Source organism: Suncus etruscus, chromosome 11 (genome assembly GCF_024139225.1).
Source record: "Suncus etruscus isolate mSunEtr1 chromosome 11, mSunEtr1.pri.cur, whole genome shotgun sequence".
Classification (NCBI taxonomy): domain Eukaryota; kingdom Metazoa; phylum Chordata; class Mammalia; order Eulipotyphla; family Soricidae; genus Suncus; species Suncus etruscus.
Window position 1 is genome coordinate 99,380,395 of NC_064858.1, and position 20,388 is coordinate 99,400,782.

Here is a 20,388-nt window from a genome sequence, read left to right on the forward strand (position 1 = left end):
GGGGGCGCGAGAGCAAGCAGGCCTAGCGGGTGGGGGGAGAGAGCCCCTCGTAACCCCGCCCACGCCCGAGCAAGCCCCGCCCACTCCACAACCCACCCACGCCCTGGACACGCCCCGAGCACGCCCCGCCCACGCCTCGAGCACGCTCCGCCCACGCGCCTCCTTCCCTCCCTCCCTCCGCGCAGGCGCAGTCTCGGCCTCACGCTCCCTCCGAGGCTGCCAGCGCCCCGCGTCGGCCGCGCTCGCCCCCCATCGCCTCGGGCTGCCGCGGGGCGCGCTTGGGGCGGTTCTGCGAGCGCCCGAGAGCCCCCCAAAGCGACGGCGGGGGGTTCGTCCGGTGAGTGCGGCGGCGGGGAGGGAAAAGCCTGGGGTACTCGCCGGCCCGGGGTTCAAGTGCCGGAGCCGGGTCTCGAACTCGCCACCTCCGGGTCGAGGTCGCCCCTGCGAAGGTCCCGGGGAAACCCCGTGGGGGGGGGGCGGACCCTTGCCCTTGCAGGGTGGACGTCTCTTGGGTGGGCCCTGGAGGGAGGCTGCAGAGTGGGTGCTGCTGCAGCCTGGGGGATGGCATGCCAGAAGGGAGGATCTGGACTGGCTCCAGGGGGAGAAGAAGGGAACTAGGATCCTCTGGATTCCCAGGCTGGAGGAGCACTGCAAATGGAGCCCATTCATGCAATGACTGGGTGACCTCTTCTTTATCCAACCCTCACCCCTACAACTCTCTTTTTTTTCAAATTTCTTCTCTGAATGCAGGGCAAAAACCATGCAAGCCTTGGCCCCAGGTATTGCCATCATCCTTTGGAGAAGTCACTAAGATCTTTGCAAAGACCCAGTTTCAAGTCCTGATCCTCACCCTCAGTTTTTTTTTTTTTGCTCCTTCCAGCAACAAAAACAAAACAGACGCGTAAACAAATAAAAACCAGTGGGTGTCAACTCAAGGAGGAGAGAAGACAGTCGTTCTGTAGAGCTGGCATAGGAGATAGTTGCTACCCGTTAAATATTAATAAATTGCACCAGTTTGATGGGGTCTTGTGCAGTGGACACTTGCTGTTTATTTACTACCAGTACTGTGCATTTTTGGGTAGGGCCTTTTCACGCTTGAATAACTCTTGGATGTTAAATCTGGTTATGTAACCTAATGGAAAAAAAAAAAAAAGAAAAGAAAAGAAAACCAGCCCTTGAGGTACATTGAGCAGTTCTACGATTTTACTACTAGAGTGAATTTCTTACTATGTAGAAGGAAAGCTTTTTTTTCTTTTTTTTTTAACTCCCTTCAAAGAAAAAGGAAAGTGTTATTTTGAGTGCCTACTTTTGTGAACTAAAATGAATCTATTTACAGTAAAGCTTCCATGTATGTTTGATAAACTGCTTGCTTGGCGATGCTTAGTCTTTCACCAGAGTGGTGACCATTTTTGATGTCCAGCTGCTTTGAGTTGTTTCTAATTAGTAGGATTTCTAATTAGATCCAGGGGGTGTTTTTGAATGACTGGAATTGTGTATATGCTGCCTTTAATATTTTTTCTTCTTCTAATTTCTCTTAATTGTCAGCCTCTCCAGCACACACATAGACGTGCTATAGATAATTTTTAAATTGAGAAAGTTCTTAGAAATCTAACCCCTCTCTTTTTAATAAAATGGAACAAAAACTTGCAGCATGGACTATTTCTCACATACATTTTACACACATTTCCTGGAGCAGGGCTCCCAACTGGTGAGGGAACTGGCGAAATGAAAAATGATTAAGTCTGCAGAAACTCTGGGTAGAACATTCAGCCAACCACTTAACCTCTCTGAGTTTCTTTTCTCCACCTGTAAATGAATGTTGTATTAGGTCGACCCATATCAACCCACCTTTTTTTTTTTATTTTCATGTGGATTGATTTAATTGGAGCTCCATGACCTTCAATGAGAATTAATTGAGATGCTTCATACGAGGTGTGCAGAAAGGAACAATTTCTATCTGGGCAGTATACTTGTGGCGTATACAGTTTCTTGAATGTAGTCCTTGGAACATTTGTGGAAGAGAAGTGAGGTTACTGGTATTTCACAAATCAGGTGATTGGGTCTCAAAGCTGAAATAGCTTGTCTGTGGTTATTTGGTGGTTGTGGGTGGTCAGACAGCTGGTGGATGGCAAAGATAGGATTGAAAATTGGGAGTACACCAAATACAAGTCAGAATGAATGCCCATACCTGCTCCTTTCTGTCCCTGGTCTTGCCTCCTATAATGGAGTTTTGTAACTCTAAGAAGTCACAGGATCCAAATATATTGTTATAAAGAACCCAGGTTTTCTGATGATAATACCAGGACGTTTACCATACATCTCATTCTGGGTTAAACATTTTATCAGCTCATTTTCTTTCAGTTTGCTCTAGGAATCAGGTGTTACTTTAGCCCATTTAATAGTTAAGAAGATTGAGACTGAAGCTCCAAGTCTAACTCAAGGTTGCATGCAGCTACTTAAATGGCAGGAGGAGGTTGGAGGTCAGGCAGTTTGTCTTTAATGTCTTAATCACTACACTCTGCCACCTCATGTGTAGGCTGTGATGCTGAAGAACTGTTTTTAATTTCGCTTTTATGAGATACTTAATATTTGTGGACTATGTAATTCTAAATGTATGTATTGCCAGAGGTTTTTAAATCCTATTCACTGGGTATATACTCTGCAGGTCACAGTGGGAGTTCAAGGAAGGAATTGGAGAGGAGTTGGGAAGATTGGACTTTTTGTACCTTCCTCAAAGTTTAGAAGGCACCTTTCAGACACCTTTCATTTTAATATATTCAATATATGTTGTAATTTTAATGTTAAATAAGACAGAATAGTTGGTGAGTGGGAAGGATGGATGAGTGATGAGAGATTTGCATGTTGAAATAAGCATGAAAGATTTTGAGAAATATTCTAAGGGATTCCATTTTTTTCAAGCTAAAACTTCTCAATAGAGTTCAGTTTTGGACGCAGTTCAACAAAGTAGATTGGTTACTAAATTATTAAACATCTGGTAATCCAATATTTATACTTAAAAAATTATTTTCTAACTAGTTCTCATGTACTGTTATTCTTATATTTAGCCTGGCAGTACTTTTATTTTTATTTATTTTTGTTTTTTTGGGGGGGGAGGGGCCACATCCAGTAACACTCAGGGATTACTCCTGGCTATGTGCTCATAAATTGCCCCTGACTTGGGGACCATATTGGACGCTGGGGGATCGAACCGAGGTCCGTCCTAGGGTATCACGCACAAGGCAGACGACCTACCATTTGTGCCACTGCTCCTGGTAGTACTTTTTATAACAATTTCTTGCTCTCACAGCACTTCAACGTTCCTCTATTTAGGTCATTGATATGGAGTTTTAATAATTATGTTATATCTGTGAATAGTTCATTGAGTAGACATTCTTTTCCTTTAGCATTTACATGCTTTGAGAAAAGGGCTTAAGTCTCAATGTAGCTTCTCATTTTTTTTAAAAATAATATCTTCATTTAAGCACCCTGATTACAAACATGTTTGTAGTTGGGTTTCAGTCACAAAAAGTACACCCCCTTCACCTTCCCACCAATATCCCCCATCCTTCTCTTCCCCCACCTCATGCTGTCTTCAAGACAGGCATTCTATTTCTCTCACTCACTACCATTGTCATGATAGTTGCCAGTGTAGTTATTTCTCTACCTGTAGTTATTTCTCTACCTGAACTCACCACTCTGTGGTGAGCTTCATATCGTGGGTTGATTCTTCCAGCCCTCATCTCAATTGTCTCTGGTTATTATTACGATAATATCTTTTTTTTTTAATCCCCCAGATGAGTGAGTCTATCTCTCTCCTTCTGACTTATTTCATTCAGCATCATAGATTCCATGTACATCCATGGATAGGAAAATTTCATGACTTCATCTCTTCTGAAGGCTGCATAGTATTCCATTGTGTAAATGTACCACATTTCTTTAGCCACTCATCTGTTGTCTGGCATCTGGATTGTTTCCAGATTCTGGCTCTTGTAAGTAGTGCTGTAGCAGCTCATTTTTAAGCTTTAGCATGGAACTGAGAAGCCTGCAGTCACTCTACTGTTTGATGACAGATGATGGGGGATGAATGTTAGGATGTATTGAAATTGGTCTAACAGGAGAAAAGTCAATGTTCAGTGGGATCAGGAAAGTAATTGAGGGATCAAAGGAAGAGAAGAATTAACAATGGGTGACAGTAACTTGATATGTTTTTTTCCGCTAGGTAGCTGTTTCTTTTATTTTTTTTATTTTTTAAAATTGTCTAAGTACCATGGCTACAGAAATATTCGTAGTTGAGTTTCAGACATAGAATGTATACCACCCTCCACCAGTGTAATTTTCCTGCCACCATTGTCCCTCATTACCCTTTCCCACCCCTACTTCTTGCCTGTTTGTGGGATAGTTAGGTATTCAGCTCCTCTCTTTCACATTCATTGTCATGGTATTGTCAGTGAGTGCAGTTAGTGTTTTAACTGCACTGCCACTTATTGTGCTAAGCTTTATATCATGGTCTTCCCAACATTCAGCTCTGTTGTCTCTGGATATTATTACCAAATGGCTTTTCTGTTTCTTATATCCTGTAGATGAGTGAGACTATTTTATGTCTATCCTTCTCTCTCTCCCTTGGCTCATTTCACTCAGCATAATACTCTCCATGTCCATTCATATATAAGCAAATTTCATGACTTCATTTTTCCTAATGGCTGCATAGTATTCCATGGCGCAGATGTACCACAGTTTCTTTAGCCACTCATCTGTTGTTGGATACTTGGGTGGTTTCTAGATTCTGGCTATTGTAAATAGTGCAGCAATAAATATAGGAATGCAGAAAGCTTTTTTTTGTATTGTGTTTGGAGTGGTATTGCCAGATCTCCTGGGAGCTCAATTTTCATTTTTCTGAGGAATATTCATATTGTTTTCACTATATCTGTTTTTAACCTTTTGGTTTCCCTTTCAATTCACAATTAAAAGAGCTAGTTTCATAAATTTAATAGAAAAAAAAACCATAAAAATAATCTTTATTTTAGATTATAAGCAGCATACATATAATGAAGTAGCTGTACTCATAAGCTATGATTCCTTAGAAGAAATAGAATGAACATTATTGAAATAATTTGGGTTTCCTGAGTAATTTGTAAGTCCAGCAAATCTGGACTTAGTGGAAGTCGGTAAACTTCTACATGTAAGTAAATGAGTTGACAATCTATATATAGGAATTATTCAGGAATGTTCGAAGTATTCTAGAGGTATAATAAAGCATGTATAGGATGGCTTAGAGCTAATGAATGGGTTAATTATAGTTTGACAATTTATTATCAATATTAGAGAACATTATTAACTTGCTTTTAGGATGTACCTAATTGATAGATCAGGGTGAAGTAAAAAGAACCAAAATAAGAGTGAAAATCAGGGGCCGGGAAGGTGGTGCTAGAGGTAAGGTGTCTGCCTTGCAAGCGCTAGCGTAGGACAGACCGCTGTTCAATCCCCCCAGTGTCCTATATGGTCCCCCCAAGCCAGGGCAATTTCTGAGCGCATAGCCAGGAGTAACCCCTGAGCGTCAAACAGGTGTGGCCCAAAAACCAAAAAAAAAAAAAAAAAAAAAAAGTGAAAATCAGAAAGTAAAACACATTAAATCCCTTTTGGGAAGAGAATTATTTTTGAACTTCGTACATCAGAAAGACTTGTTTTTCTCTTTATTCCCTCTTGAAAAAGTTTCCTCTGGTTTGTAAGACAGGCCATTTAGTATATTCTTATTTTTTCTTTCACTTACTCATAGAGATACCATTGCACATTTTATTGTGCCTTGTGGTCTGTAAGACATTTTTGTGTTGATAAGTAAGCCATTTGATTTTCTCAAATGTAAGCTGAAAAGCTAACTACTACCATCATAGATGTTGAAATTGAGACTCAAATTAAGTGACTTGTTCAGGTTCACATCACTGATTAATGACAGTACAACTATAAGGTTTTCTGGTGCAAGTTTTTGATGAAATGTTCAGGATTCTCAAATTTCTTTCATTGTTTGTAAGGCGAGCTATACCTGGCAATGTTCAGGGGTTACTCCTGGTGGCTCAAGGGGACTATTTGGGATGCCTTGGATCAAACCCAGGTCAATCCGCATGGAAGGCAAGCATCCTATCCTCTGTACCATCTGGCCCCATGTTTCCCAAATTTCTAAACACACTTTCTCTCATCTTGATAGTCCTTTGTGACATAACCAAATTTAAAACAGAGATAATCCAGAATCACTGCTTTGCTGTTCTATAGAACTCATTATTGTCAGTGTATCCAAAATATATACTTTGGTGCGTATTGAATGTATAGTTGACATATTTTTGCATGTACAAAATAAGGAGGTTTTGCTATTTAGAAGTAGACTAGGAGTTAATAATTAACTTGGAATTTAATCCTTCATTTCAAGGAGCTGTAATTAAGTAGAGTTAGTAACCTAGGGGTCTGATTAATACAGTACAGTGGGTAGGGCATTTGCCTTGCCTTGGGAATAATTCCTGAGCTCAAAGCAAGGAGTAAGTCCTCAGCACTGATGGGTGTGGGGTTCCCCCCCTCAAATAAAACAACCCCAAAACAGAAACAGAAGCCTAGTACTGAGCATTTTCTGAACATATTTAAGAATTTGATCACTAATAGTCTTCAATATGTCATATTGTTTGTTTAGTCTGTGAAATTAGTAAATGGGATTTAATTTGTGTCTTTTATTTAATTTTTGGGTTTTCAGGCCATACCTGTAGGTCTTACACTTGGTTCTGTGCACAGGAATCATTTTTGATGGTGGTCAGGAAATCAAACCTGGGTCAGCCATATGTAAGGCAAGGGCTCTACCCATTGTACTAGCTGAACCATGTGTGTTTCTTTATTTATTTTTCTTTTGGTCTTTGGGCTTCACCTGGAGCTATTTCTTGCTCTGCACTCAGAAATTACTCCTGGCAGGCCCAGGTCAGCCGCGTGCAAGACAAAAATTTTTTTTTTTTTTTTGATTTTTGAAGCCACACCCGTTTGATGCTTAGGGGTTACTCCTGGCTAAGCGCTCAGAAATTTCCCCTGGCTTGGGGGGACCACATGGGACGCCAGGGGGAATCGAACCGTGGTCCTTCCTTGGCTAGCGCTTGCAAGGCAGACACCTTACCTCTGGCGCCACCTCACCGCCCCAAGACAAATTTTTTATCTTCTGTGCTATCTCTGACCTCTTCCCTCCATGTGTTATTCTTTCAAGGTAAGTTCAGTTATTAAGTACAACACTGTCACAGACTTAAAACATCAAGGCATTACCTATAATTTCTTAGAATCAAATATTCATAATCATTTTTAATACAGTGCAGTAAAATCAAACTTCTGATGGTTATATGTATTTTTTCCAAGTCCTATAAGAGTCCGAATAAATATTTTGCACCCAGTATAGTAGCAAAATAGAGGACATACTATGATACCGAAGAGAATATAGCAGAAATGATATTGCAAAAAGCAGTAGCAGATGCTCATTTCATCAGCAGTACATAGAGAAGCTTTCTTTCTGAAAGACAAGAGTAGTTCAGGGACTTAACAGCATTATTTGAGATCAACACTTTTCTGGTCATACGCAGTTGGTGCTTTCGAGTTCCTGTCACCTCTCTGCTCAAGGGTCATTCCTGACGGTGATCTGGGGCTTATTTATATATGATGCTGTGGACTGAATCCAGGCCTCCTGCATGCAAAGCATGTGCTCCAACTAGATGACCTCCCTATTTTTCTATCCTAAATAGATTATTTTCTGGCTCTGTGCACATGTTTATTTCATAAGGTTGCATTGGCCAACCTACCTTTGAGATCATCTCTATCCTTTGAGTCCTAGTCTTTTTCCTCCAGTCATTTTTAGCTCTTACTCAGGATGTGGGGAAGCTTATTTCTGTCAAGAGCCATATGGATGTGTATAAAATCATTTGTAAACTATATGGTATAATGTAGGAAGACAGGTTCAAGCAGCCAACTTTTAATAAATACGTTGTATAGGGTCAGACCAGGTTGTTTGACTGCGCCCTATATGGCTGGTAAGTTAGGCTTGATGGTCCCCAACCCTGTGTTTTTGTGGTTCTTATTATAAAATTAGATGTTGGAATCAGATACAGATGTTTGAATTCAATTGTGTAATTTATTGACTGCTGGATTTAATTTCTCTAAGCCTCAATTTCTTTAAATTAAAATTGAAGAAAATTTTGAAGAGATGCTTTGAAATTTTCAAAACGAATAAACTTGATGTGACTCAAAGTCATCTATTGCATGTAAAAACAAAACTTTTAATGATCTGTCACCTGCCTTTCAGCCTATTTTTTGTTCTTTTCTTTTTTTTATACCAAACACTTATTCCTTGACCATCCTATTTCCTTTCCAATCTATTGTTTTCTTTTTTTAGCGTCTAAAATCTAACATTTACTTTTCTTTGAAATGCTCTTTGTCCCTTGGCACTGTAATGATTTAGTGACTCTTAGTAAGGTATGTGCCATCTCTTTAATCCTGTTTTCTTAACAGGTAGTACCAGATGTGACCTGAAGAGTTAAAACTTTCAGTCTTCATTTCATCTAACTAGAATAAGTATAATTGATCATTTTTTTAAAATTAGTTTTTAGGCCATGACAAGCAGTGTTCAGAGTTTATTCTTGTCTTTGTGCTGAGGAATCATTCCTGGCAGTTCTTAGGGGACTATATGGGATGCCAGGGATCAAATCCATGTCTGTTTTATGCAAATCAAGTGCCTTACCTGCTGTATTATTATATCTGTGACCTGATAAATGATAAAAATATTAAGCTCAATATGCATGTACATGGAAATGTAAAAAATACTATGCCTCTAATGTTTAAGGAGTTATGTAAGTTTTATGGCTTTAGATTGCCTTGTGTGCTGTTAAGAAATATTATAATGTGTTACAATCTGGGGGCCTGAGGGACAAAGTAATTGTACATGGATTCTGTTTTATTTATCTTAATGTTCTTTGGCTGAAAGTTCAAAATTTAGATATCAGCAAGGGGACTTCTTCTGAGAATTATGTTATGGGTGATTGTCCTTCCACTGTAACTTTACCTTGTCCTCTTTCTTTTCATCTTTGTTCTCATAATTAAAAATTAAAAAAAATATTAAGCTCATGATTGGTAATAATACTAAATATAAAATATATTAAATATATTCCCAGATTTGAAGATATGGAAATAACAAAATCTTTAACACTTATTAAATAATGTTGAACTAGCTGTTGATTTTTTTAATTTTTAAAATTTGCTAATGTATGTATTTGGTTTTGACAAATGTTTTACTGTGCAATCACTCTTTTTTTTGTTTGTTTGTTTGTTTTTTGGGTCACACCCAGTACTTAGGAGTTACTCTTGGCTCTTGAGCTCAGAAGTCGCTCCTTGCAGTCTCAGGGGACCATTTGGATGCCAGGATTTGAACCAGAGTCTGGCCTGTGTTGGCCTCGTGCAAGGCAAACACCTTACCACTGTGCTATCACTCCCATCCCTGAGTTATCACTCTTACCTGAGCAGTTAATTTTTTCAGTGAAATACTTTTTTAGGCCACACATGGTGGTGCTTAAGGATTACGCCTGGCACTGCACTCAGGAATTATTTCTGATGGTGTTCAGGGACTCTACGGGAATCTCCAGATGGAACCTGAGTTAGCTGTGCGTGAGGCAGGTGCCTGATCTTCTATACTATTTCTCTGGCCCTCTTCTCCATAATTTATACTAAATTAATATTACTTGGGCACTAAAATAAAAAGTATTAGATCTTTTTTTTGTATAGATCTTCTTACTCTTTATCTCAATATATTGAAAATTATCTCAAAATACTGAAAATCTCAATATATTGAAAGAGGAAAATAATCCTTAGGCATTTTCTTTTTACTTGTTTTGAAATATTTCATTTCTTTTTTAATAAAACAAATTTTATATAGATAGAATAAATGATGTTTGTATATTCATCTAATACATTTTATTATATCTATTGATTAGATTTTAATCTTCAATGATGCATTTAAGTCAAAGCCATCATATTTTGTTTTTGATAATATTTATGCTGATTCAGTATAAGGAAAATATTTGACAAGTATTAGAAAACACCTTTAAAGTTGTTATAATTAGTAATAGTTTTTGTTGAGAAGTAGAAGGGCTCGTATATATACTGCCCAAATGAATTCTATAGCTTTATAGCTGTAGGATACAATTTACCTTCATCTTTCAGAACAATTTAAATTTAGGGAGAGTAATAGGGGCTTCTTATAAGCAAATGGTCAAACTAGAATTTGAGAGTGATTGTAGTCTATAAGCTTTCTTTTGTGAAATAGCACAAATACTAATTATTCCCATTGGGAGATCAAACCCTGACCTTTTAACTGGGAAATCTACTCACTTCACATTCAGGATTATTCAGGATTCTAAATTCCATCACCAAATTGATGCAAATATTTAAGGTTCCTGGGGTTGAATAACTTAGAATATGGTCAAAATTACAATCTACTGTTGTTTTTGTTCTGCTGTGATACCTTACAACCTCCTGTGTTGGATTTCCTTTCCAAAGTGCAGTACTCAAGAATTTTAGCAGTTGCGCCTCATTCCCAACCCTTACTTCCCCCATCTTCCCATGTAGGTACAGCTAATGACATGAAGCTCACCACATAGAGTGATAAGTGCAGTTAGAGAAATAACTACACTGAAAACTATCATAACAATGTGAATGAATGAGGGAAAAAGAAAGCCTATCTCGAGTACAGGTGTGGGTGGGGTGGGGAGTAGGTAGATCTGGGAAATTGGTGGTGGGAGTCCTGCACTGGTGAAGGGGGATGTTCTTTACATGACTGAAACCATACAACTACAATCATATTTGTAATCACGGTGTTTAAATAAAGATAATTAAAAAAAAGAATTTTAGCAGTTGCATAATCAAAAATTTTTAGATTTTAAATTGGTAGGGGAAAAGATAAATTCTGCCTAATTTTTTTTATGGAAGTGAATAGTTAGTTTTTCACTTACTAAAGTCAGTTAAGGGGAGGAGTGTGCTTTTTTGTGAAAAATGGATTTTATTTTCTTTTTAACTACTGATACAGACTGATTTCCTTCACTTCATGAGCCTGCATTTTATCCAGTGTCTTCAATTGTTTTATTGAAAATACCAGAATAGTTCATCTTAATTTTGGTTCCTTGGTGATGCCTTTTGTTTTCAGTTACAAAATACTTTTTGGTAACAGCTTACTAGGTCTTCCTTGGCATTTATTAGATAAAGCTAATCTTTGCATTTTTGGCAACAGCCAGTGGTGCTAAGAGGCTACTGCGGGGGTCGGGGGTTCCCTCCTGTCAGGGTTCACCTCCTGTGAGGTGCTGGCATAAAACCCAGGCCTCCTGCCTGCAAAATATGATGTTGGCCTATGCGGCGCCTTTGCAGCTCTCTTTGGCCCCTAATCCACTTCTTATGTTGACTAAGAATGAGCTGTATTACTTGAGACCAAGTAATAATAAAAATAACCAAACTATCGGTATTTACCCAGGAGAATTTAATGTGGTTAATTTTTCACATATTGGTAATGATTCCTGATGTCAGTTTATGAATTGAAATAATCTTAAATTGAAATTCAATTTTTAAAAATCACTCAGTTAATGCAGGGGACACTACTGGTCGAAAATGCCAGTATTTAGTTTACTTCCAGAAGACTTAAAATATCATATAAAATTTAAAAATACCATTTTATTTATTTGGAAGATTGTGGGGGGTGGACACGGAATTCCCAAACGATGCTCAAGGAGGTATAGGGGCCTCGACAAGCAGTTCTTGGCCTACTGACTGGGCAGGTTCAATAGAAGGCCCAAGGAAGCAATGCTGCAGGAGCCCTGCAGTTGCTGGGCATACCCAGGGCACTATTGACAATGTTAGGGGCCCCACGCTGTGCTGCGAATGGAACCCAGGTCAAGGGCATGGCAGGCGTGTGCTCTAACTGCTCTGCAATCTCGTAAGTTCTCCATATTTTTCAAATAAAAGATTTTTCAGCCCAAGATCATTGATGACTCATCCCCAACTAAGTAAGGTTTATGAAAACTTCACATTCTTGAAGAGGGAACTCACTTTAGTCCTGAAATCTTTCTGTAGTCTTGAAATCTGTCTCCCGGAACAAAAACATTGGTAGAGACACTCTTCGGAGGAATTGTCCTAGTGCTTGCAGGCATTGTTTTTGAGTTCTCCTGCACAGCAGAAAACTGAGAGACAGGTTTCTGCACTGGGCTATTATGCAGAGATTACTAGATTACCAGAAACGGAATTCAGGCCATCCTCTCTTGGAGTCCTGTGTCTTAGGTTCACGGACCATGTTCCACTTTATGACATGTTTGTATTTCTCGGAAATGCCTTGTGCCACCCCTTCCTTGGACACTCCCACATGCTCTGTTGTATTCCTACTTTAGGTTTTGCCTTCGGCTTTAGATTTTCTGGAGTGAAAATCTTCCTCACTGATTCATTTACCCGTCACATGCAGTCTTTTAGTACTCCTTACAATTTTTTTCCTGATTTTTATCACTTTCTATCACTGCTCTGTGTCGGAGCTGCTTGTCTTCTTTTTGGTTTTGGGCCACACCTGGCTCCGGGCTTATTCCTGGCTGTTTGCTCAGGGATGATTTCTGGCAGGCCTCAGGCAACCATTGTGGTTGTTGGGATTGAACTCCGGAGGATCAGCTGAGTGCAAGGTAAATTCTCTGCCCACTCTGTTTTCTCTCCATTCCCTTTCCTAGCTTCTTAAACTGTGGGTCACACACAACCCATATAGGATCACACAACTAAATGTGGGGATTATTAGGGAGTCATCAAAAACTTGTGAAATAAATTTATGATTTTGATTTATCTGTAAAGTTTGATTTGTACACCTATTTTATATACTTGGGGTGGCTTAAAAATTTCTTGTGGGCAGAAAAAGCTTAAGAATTCCCACTGTTCTTAAAAATCAAATGGATTTTTCTTTTCCCCAGAACCTGGCACTTTGTTGGACATCAGTAAACACTTGTTGAAAGAAGAGCTGAAATAGTTATGTTTATATGTAGAAAATAGGGTAGACGCTGGGATGATGTATTGAAATTCAACATAAAGGGAAACTTTTTAGTAGTTTGTTTTTGTTTTTTTTTAAACTGTGGAATGGCCAAGCAGTTCTAAGTGTTGCTATCTCATGGAGTAAACTTTGAGATGCTTAGAATGTGGAGTTGGTTATAGGTCTAGCCTGTCTTGCTACAATTTTCTCAACTCTGCATGTATTGGAACTCTCCATTTAGACTAGAGAATAATGAATATCAGCTGCTATTAAGTGGGAGATCTTCCATTCTGTCCTGTGTGATTTTAATTAGTTGGATTATTCAACTGTTTCCTTCCTCTCTGGGACTTTCCCCAATGGAGAAGTATTTTGAAGTAAAACCAAGTACTTTTGTTTGTAAATGCCTTACTCTGTTTGTAAAACAAGGACTTTTCATGTAATCACACTATTATTACCCTTAAAAGTTGATAATTTATAATGCCAGTTAAATTCAGTATTCAGCTTTCTTTTATTTAATCTTATTTATTAAATTATAAACATGTGATTATGCAATTAATATTTATAAAATGAACCATTTTAATGAAATATTTATAAAATTAAACATTATTAAAATTTTTGGTATTCATTTAATATTTTATTTAACAATTGTTTTTTATGGTTGATTAATTCGAAGAGAATCCAACTCCAACTTGAGTTGTATTTCTTGGGCCTTTTATAAGTCTGTAAATTCCCTCTACCTATTGCTCACCATTGTCCAAAATTTTTCACTTATTTTTGTTTTTAGCACATATTTAATATATTGTTTTCTTTCATGGCCCTCTTTCTGTAGACCATCAATTTATCTTGATTTATCCTGGTTTTAAGATATCAATATCTATACATATGTCTGCTTTAGGTACATAGGAATAAAATTTATGTCTCCCCTTAGATGAAAAGTAGTTTGTTATGTAATTGTCTTTTAAAAATATTTTGAGTTAAAAAATATTTTTAGTATTTTTTTTTTAAATTTTGTTTTCTGGGCCACACCTGGTGGTGCTCAGGGGTTGCTTCTGCCTCTGTGCTTAGAAATTGCTCCTGGGAGGTGGAGAGGACCATATGGGATGCCAGGGATAGAACTCAGGTTGGCTGTCTGCATGCAAGGCAAATGCCCTACCTGCTGTGTTCTCTTTCCAGGCCCAATATATTTTAGTCTTATTCCTGAAACTTATCAGACCATTATATAGACATTCACTTAATAGCTGCATAGTGCTTCATTATGAAGATGTAGGTTAGTTCAATCTTGTGCTAATACTGGTAGTCTGCTCTCCCCCCTCCCCCTTTTGGTAATTAGCTTTGGATAAAGACCTAAAAGTAAACATGCTGGACCTTAGATTTAATTAGCATCTCGTTTTGCTCGCCAATTTTCTTTCTGTAAGATTTGTACCACTTTGTATTTTTTCAGAAATGCGGTTGTGTTCACATTGGTTTAGTGAAACTCTAAGGTCTACAGAGGTGAATTAGAGATAGAGGAAGTTTAGATAGAGGAAGTGTCATAAATAGTTACTGATCATATGTCAAAATTTAATGAAAATATTTTTTTACCTTACAGTGAATTGTTTGGTTAACTATATCCCAGTAAAAGTAAAATTATCAGGGCTAGATGTTTCCTTGGTTTATGATGAATAAGAAATGAAAAACGGGCCAGAGAGATAACACAGTGATAGGACATTTGCCTTGCATGCAGCCAACCAGGGAGGGACCCGGTTCGATTCCTGGCATCGTATATGGTCCACCAGTCTGCCAGGGGTGATTTCTGAGTGCAGAGCCAGGAGTAACCCCTGAGCACCTCTGGGTGTGGCCCAACAACCAGTCAATAAATTAATAAAGTTAAAAAAAGAAGTGAGGCCCGGAGAGATAGCACAGCTTGCCTTACAAGCAGCCGATCCAGGACCAAAGGCGGTTGGTTCGAATCCCGGTGTCCCATACGGTCCCCCATGCCTGCCAGGAGCTATTTCTGAGCAGACAGCCAGGAGTAACCCCTGAGCACCGCTGGGTGTGGCACAAAAAAAAATAGAAGTGAAAAACATTCTTTTGAATGAAAAAAATAAAGTTATAGTTAAGTGTTACGTAATTGAAAAAATTTAGCTACAATCTGTCACTTGGAATAATGGATATTTTGGGCAGTAAAATAGGACTGGTTTTATCTTGAGGGCTGAAATGGTATTTTCTGCAGTAAATGAAACATTTATTGGATTTGAAATTCATAGACATAGTTCTGGTTTTGATTTTCAATGATATCCTTTGTGGTCTGTGATATGGAGTTATTTGTAACTTTATTTTTTGGGCCGCATCCAGCAGTGCTCACTCAGGGCTTACTTCTGGCTCTGTGCTCTGGATCAGAAATGGCTACTGGGAATTGAACCCAGGCCAGCTGTATGCAACTGTATGCAATTGCAACTTCTGTACTATCTCTTCAACCCATAGTTTTATTTTTCCCCTCTTGCCAGTGATTTGGGGCCATTCACAATGATGTTTGGTGGGGGGCTACTGTGCTTTGGGTTGAACCTGGAAATCTTACATGTAAAATGTGATAATCTGTAATTCTTGAGAAAATAACAAACTTTTAGCATTTGTTGATCTTTGCTTGTCTTATTTTCAACACCTTAATAAAGTTGTTAAAGAATAAACTTTTTTTTTTTTATTTAATGAAGGTTTTGTGGAGGTTATTTTATGAAGAAACAAACTGGAAATGTAGCTCATTCTGGTAAACTGCTCATGGGAAGCTCTAGTTTCATCCCTGGCACCATAAAAATTAAAAGAAAAATAAACGGTGTACTATATTGGTGCTTGTATTTGGGAATGATGTTTTGCAAAGGCATCATTCACTGCCATTCTGGTACTATTGTAGGCAGGCAGAGATGGTAAGAGAGATTGGATTGGGTTCAGGTTACTAATTACCTTGGATTTTTCTTCTTAGACTTTTTTTTTTATAGACAATGGGAAACAAAAATTATTTGTAATTTCTACAAATAAAAAAGTGAAGGGAATTTAATCTTAATTTTGAGTTTTATTGAAACTGACATAACTGTATAGTTACATAAAATAAATATTTTTCACTTATGGAAAAACTGAAGCATTCATGCTCTCTCTTATGACTATGTTAAAAATGTCTATTGACATACTATGTACCAAGTATATAAACAATATAAAATATTCTCCCTAGGTTATTGCCTTTAATCCTTCCAGCAACCTGGAGAGGGAATATTATTATCCCCATTTTACCTTTAGAGGATTTAAGGCTGAGAGAAATGTAGCACATTCTTCTGTGTTGGGTCTTGGACCCATAATGGATATTGCTGGATCAATTTGTGAAATTTTACTGGAGTCTATATATACTGCAGTCATATGTAGTAAAGTATATTGACATTTAAAAATAGGAGTGTTTGAAAAAAAAAATAGGATAAGTCTTTTCACAAGTCTGAATTTGGACTTGAAAACCATGTAGATGATAAAAGTTAATTTTTTAAAAAACTCTGTAAGATCATTGAACTTGGCTGTTCACTGAGATGATAGAACAATATACAAGAGCTATTGCAAGTCATTTAAATATTAAACATGAAAATATGTAAGTGAAAACATTATTATTTTTTGGTTTTTGGGTCACTCCCGGCAGTGCTCAGGGATTACTCCTGGCTCTATGCTCAGAAATCGCTCCTGGCAGGCTCAGGGTGGGGGTGGGAGGGAACCATATGGGATGCTGGGATTTGAATCACTGACCTTCTGCATGCAAGGCAAACATCTTACCTCCATGCTATCTCTCTGGCCTCTGAAAACATTATTTTAAGAGTCATGAGTATTGGTATTGCTACTCTGAAATGACGATAAGATTAAGTAAATAAGCTAATATATCAGTGTCATTTAGGATAAGATTTTTAGCATATGAGAAACAATCAAGGAAGTTAGAACTCTGCCGTTCTAAATTGGAATTGGAGGAAAATTGGAATCAATATAGGAAAAACATTTCTATTAAAAATATTTCTGGGCTGGAGTGATAGCACAGCGACAGGGCGCTTGCCTTGCACGAGGCCAACCCAGGATGGACCTGGGTTTGATTCCTGGCATCCCATATGGTCCCCCAAGCCTGCCAGGAGCGACTTCTGAGCATAGAGCCAGGAGTGACCCCTGAGCACCTCCCGGTGTGGCCCCCCAAAATTCCTAACTTTATTCACTGAAACATAGTACCAACCCAGCTATATCTCCAGTTGCACATTTTAATTCATTGTTGCTTATTATACTCACATCAACAGTATTTGCTATCGTTACTAAGTATATTCCAAATCAGATAGTTTGCCTATGTCATCTTTGTACTTTGAGGAAGACTTACATGCTAAATGGTTATGGTTTTGTTCTTTTATTCTAGCATTAATACTTTATAATGTACTCAAATATATTTTTATACTTTATACTCCTTACTTGTGAATGCTATGATTTCAAAATAGCTATTTTGTTTAAACACAGGTTATCCTATGATGAGGCTTTTGCTATGGCTAGTGACCCCTTGGAAGGCTTCCATGAAGTAAACCTTGCTTCACCAACTTCCCCGGACCTCCTTGGCATATATGAACCTGGAACTCAAGAGCAGACTACCTCACCCAGTGTCATCTTTCGGCCACATCCTTCAGCTTTGTGTTCAGCACCTATCCAGGCAAATGCACTAGACGTTTCTGACCTTCCTACACAACCTGTGTACTCATCTCCCAGGCATTTGAATTGTGCAGAAATATCCGGCATCAGGTAGGATATCGTCAGAAGATAATTTTATAGTGTCACATTAAACAGATGGGCACTTTGGTTATCCTGTTTTAAGTTTTATTTCAGAAAACTTGCATAATAATGTTTGAGAGTGGGGGTCAGATTTTACATAAAAGGTCAGGTAGTAAACCGTTTAGGCTTTGCAGATCGTATAGCCTGTCACAAAAGTTTAACTGCTATTAAAGTGCAAAAATAGCCTAAACACTACATAAATGAATATGCCCCACAAAATTTCACATGTGGACACTGAATTTGAACTTTCTGTAATTTTTTCCTGCCTCCAAAAAATATAAAAAATGAGAATAGTTTTTGGGCCTGGTAACATTAGGAAGCAGTATGAATTTAGTTCAAATTTTGTTAGGTTTGGGGCAGGTGCAATAGCACAGTGGGAGGGCGTTTGCCTTACATGAGGGAAACCCCTGGTCAGACTCCGGTTTGATTCCTGGCATTCCATTGGTCCCCGAGCCTGCCAGGATTTCTGAGAGCAGAGCCAGGAGTAACCCCTGAGTACCACCAGGTGTGACCCAAAAACCAAAACAAACAAACAAATTTTATCAGGTTTATGGGCCTGACAGTAAAAGGTAGCAGGTTGGACTTAGGCCTGACTTAGGTTTCCAATTTCTTTTCTAGAGTTGCATTATTCAGTAAGATTTCCCTGTGATGACGATGCTCTTTCTTTGCTATCTAACATGGTAACTGTTAGTCCCTGTTAAGGACTAGACATAGGATTGCTTTGGTTGAGGACATACAGTTCATTGAATAGTACACTTAGGCAGCACATTTAATAGTATAGTGCAGTTCTAGACCTGTCTGTTTGTGCTTTTTTATTTGAGCAAATGCTGATATTTTCTAACTCTTCTTTCCAGCATTCATGCTGCAGATCCAGCACCTTGTTCTACCTCTGAAGTCGCAGCTGGGTCAACTAAATTAACTACGAGAAAGGATAGTTGTAATGCTGAGAGGGAATTTTTACAGGGAGCTACCATCCCAGAGGCTTGCGATGGCAGTGAAGATATTTTGGGGTTGAGTCTTGACAGCCTGTCCCGTTTACGAAGTCCATCTGTCTTGGAGGTCCGAGAAAAGGGCTACGAAAGATTGAAAGAAGAACTCGCAAAAGCTCAGAGGGTAAGCTCACCGATTCTTTATTCTAGCATATGTTCAGGGTACTTATCAATAGAATGGTGCAACTTAAATGGTGAAATTGATTTGAATCCTCACCCTTTATGTACAGACTTTTAGCTTCCATTGGGCAGTGTTTAGAAATTTCTGAAATTCACTTTAAAGAAATTGATTTGAGAGAACTAATAAGAAAAGTGAGTTTCTGAGTCTTTATTTTTTTGGTCCTCTGTTGTCTGGTAGGCATCCTCTGCAATGCAGATTTGATGGGTTATGTTTTATGTGTGGCTTTTTCCTCTATATGGGATTACTTATTTTTTTAGAGAGAGAGAGAGAGAGAGAAAGAGAAGAAAATGTCGGTCTCAGGCAGGTGGGGGAGAGGGCATACTTATTTTATTTTTTTAAAACTTTATTTATTGATTGATTGATTGGTTTTTGAGCCACACCCGGCAGCACTTGGGTTACTCCTGGCTCTGCCCTCAAAAATCGCTCCTGGCAGGCGTGGGGGACCATATAGGATGTGAGGAATAGAACCAGGTCCCTCCTGGTCGGTTGCCTGCAAGCCAAATGCCCTAGCATTGCACTATCTCTCCAGCCCCGGGATTACCTATTTTAAATATTTCTGAAACTTTTTTTTTTTTGGTAATTTACTCTATTTCCTATTTAAACATCCTAAAATTTTTATTTGTTCCCATAGTTTTGGCTACGTCTTCCTCTTCTTCCTCTTTTTACGAGACTGTTAATAAATTTTGGGGAGAAGGTTATGACACTAAATACTTAGATTATTTTTCCAAGGAAAAATTCTAAATCCTCAATCTTGTTTAATAACCAAAAAACCAAAGCAAGAAGAAAATAATAAAGCAGAAATCAGTGAAATTAGCTACAAAAATAATAGGAAATGAATGAGGCAACATACTTGTTCTTTAAGAAGATCAAGAAAGTTTGCAAACTTGTAGCAGGACTGGTTGACAGATTATTAATTTTAGGAGAAAAGGGGTTCTCACTACTGATCCTACTGACACAAAAATATTATAAAAGAACAGTGTGAACAGTTCTCCATATAGGTTTGACAGCTTAGGTGAAATTAGACGATTCAGATTTAGAAAATTGAGAAGACAGGATAAACATTCTCTAGGTGAAATTTCCAGTGTACTATGGCATTTCACAAGCATATTCCCATACTTTCCCTACAAGACATGTTTCTTGAGAGTATAACATTTATATCCTCCGTTTCTAGCATAATCTAGGACAGTGTCTTTCTAATTGTTTCAGTGAATGTATCATGGTTAAATAACCAAGCAGGTGTATAACGGTTTTGGGTTACTATATTTTATCAGAAGAAAATTAAGTAGCCTTTTTCTTAGCTTTTCCCAAAGGGAAGAAAGAAAGGGTATGCTGAGGTGAGTTGTGGTATTTGACAAGACTATAAGATAATATTA

The 20,388-nt window shown here is 38.3% G+C and overlaps 1 protein-coding gene across 2 annotated transcripts in view; it reads left to right on the plus strand.

The window, feature by feature from the left end:
- The first annotated feature begins 203 nt into the window (after positions 1–203).
- Positions 204–20,388, plus strand: part of RAB3IP (RAB3A interacting protein) — a 53,380-nt gene continuing 33,195 nt past the window's right edge. The window contains exons 1-3 of one of the 2 annotated variants that reach the window (XM_049782767.1): positions 204–337; positions 17,540–17,815; positions 18,700–18,958. In XM_049782767.1, the coding sequence (XP_049638724.1) occupies positions 17,565–17,815; positions 18,700–18,958 (510 nt within the window). In that variant the 5' untranslated portion in view covers positions 204–337; positions 17,540–17,564. The remainder of the gene's footprint in view (positions 338–17,539; positions 17,816–18,699; positions 18,959–20,388) is intronic. The other variant, XM_049782766.1, reaches the window with a different exon arrangement.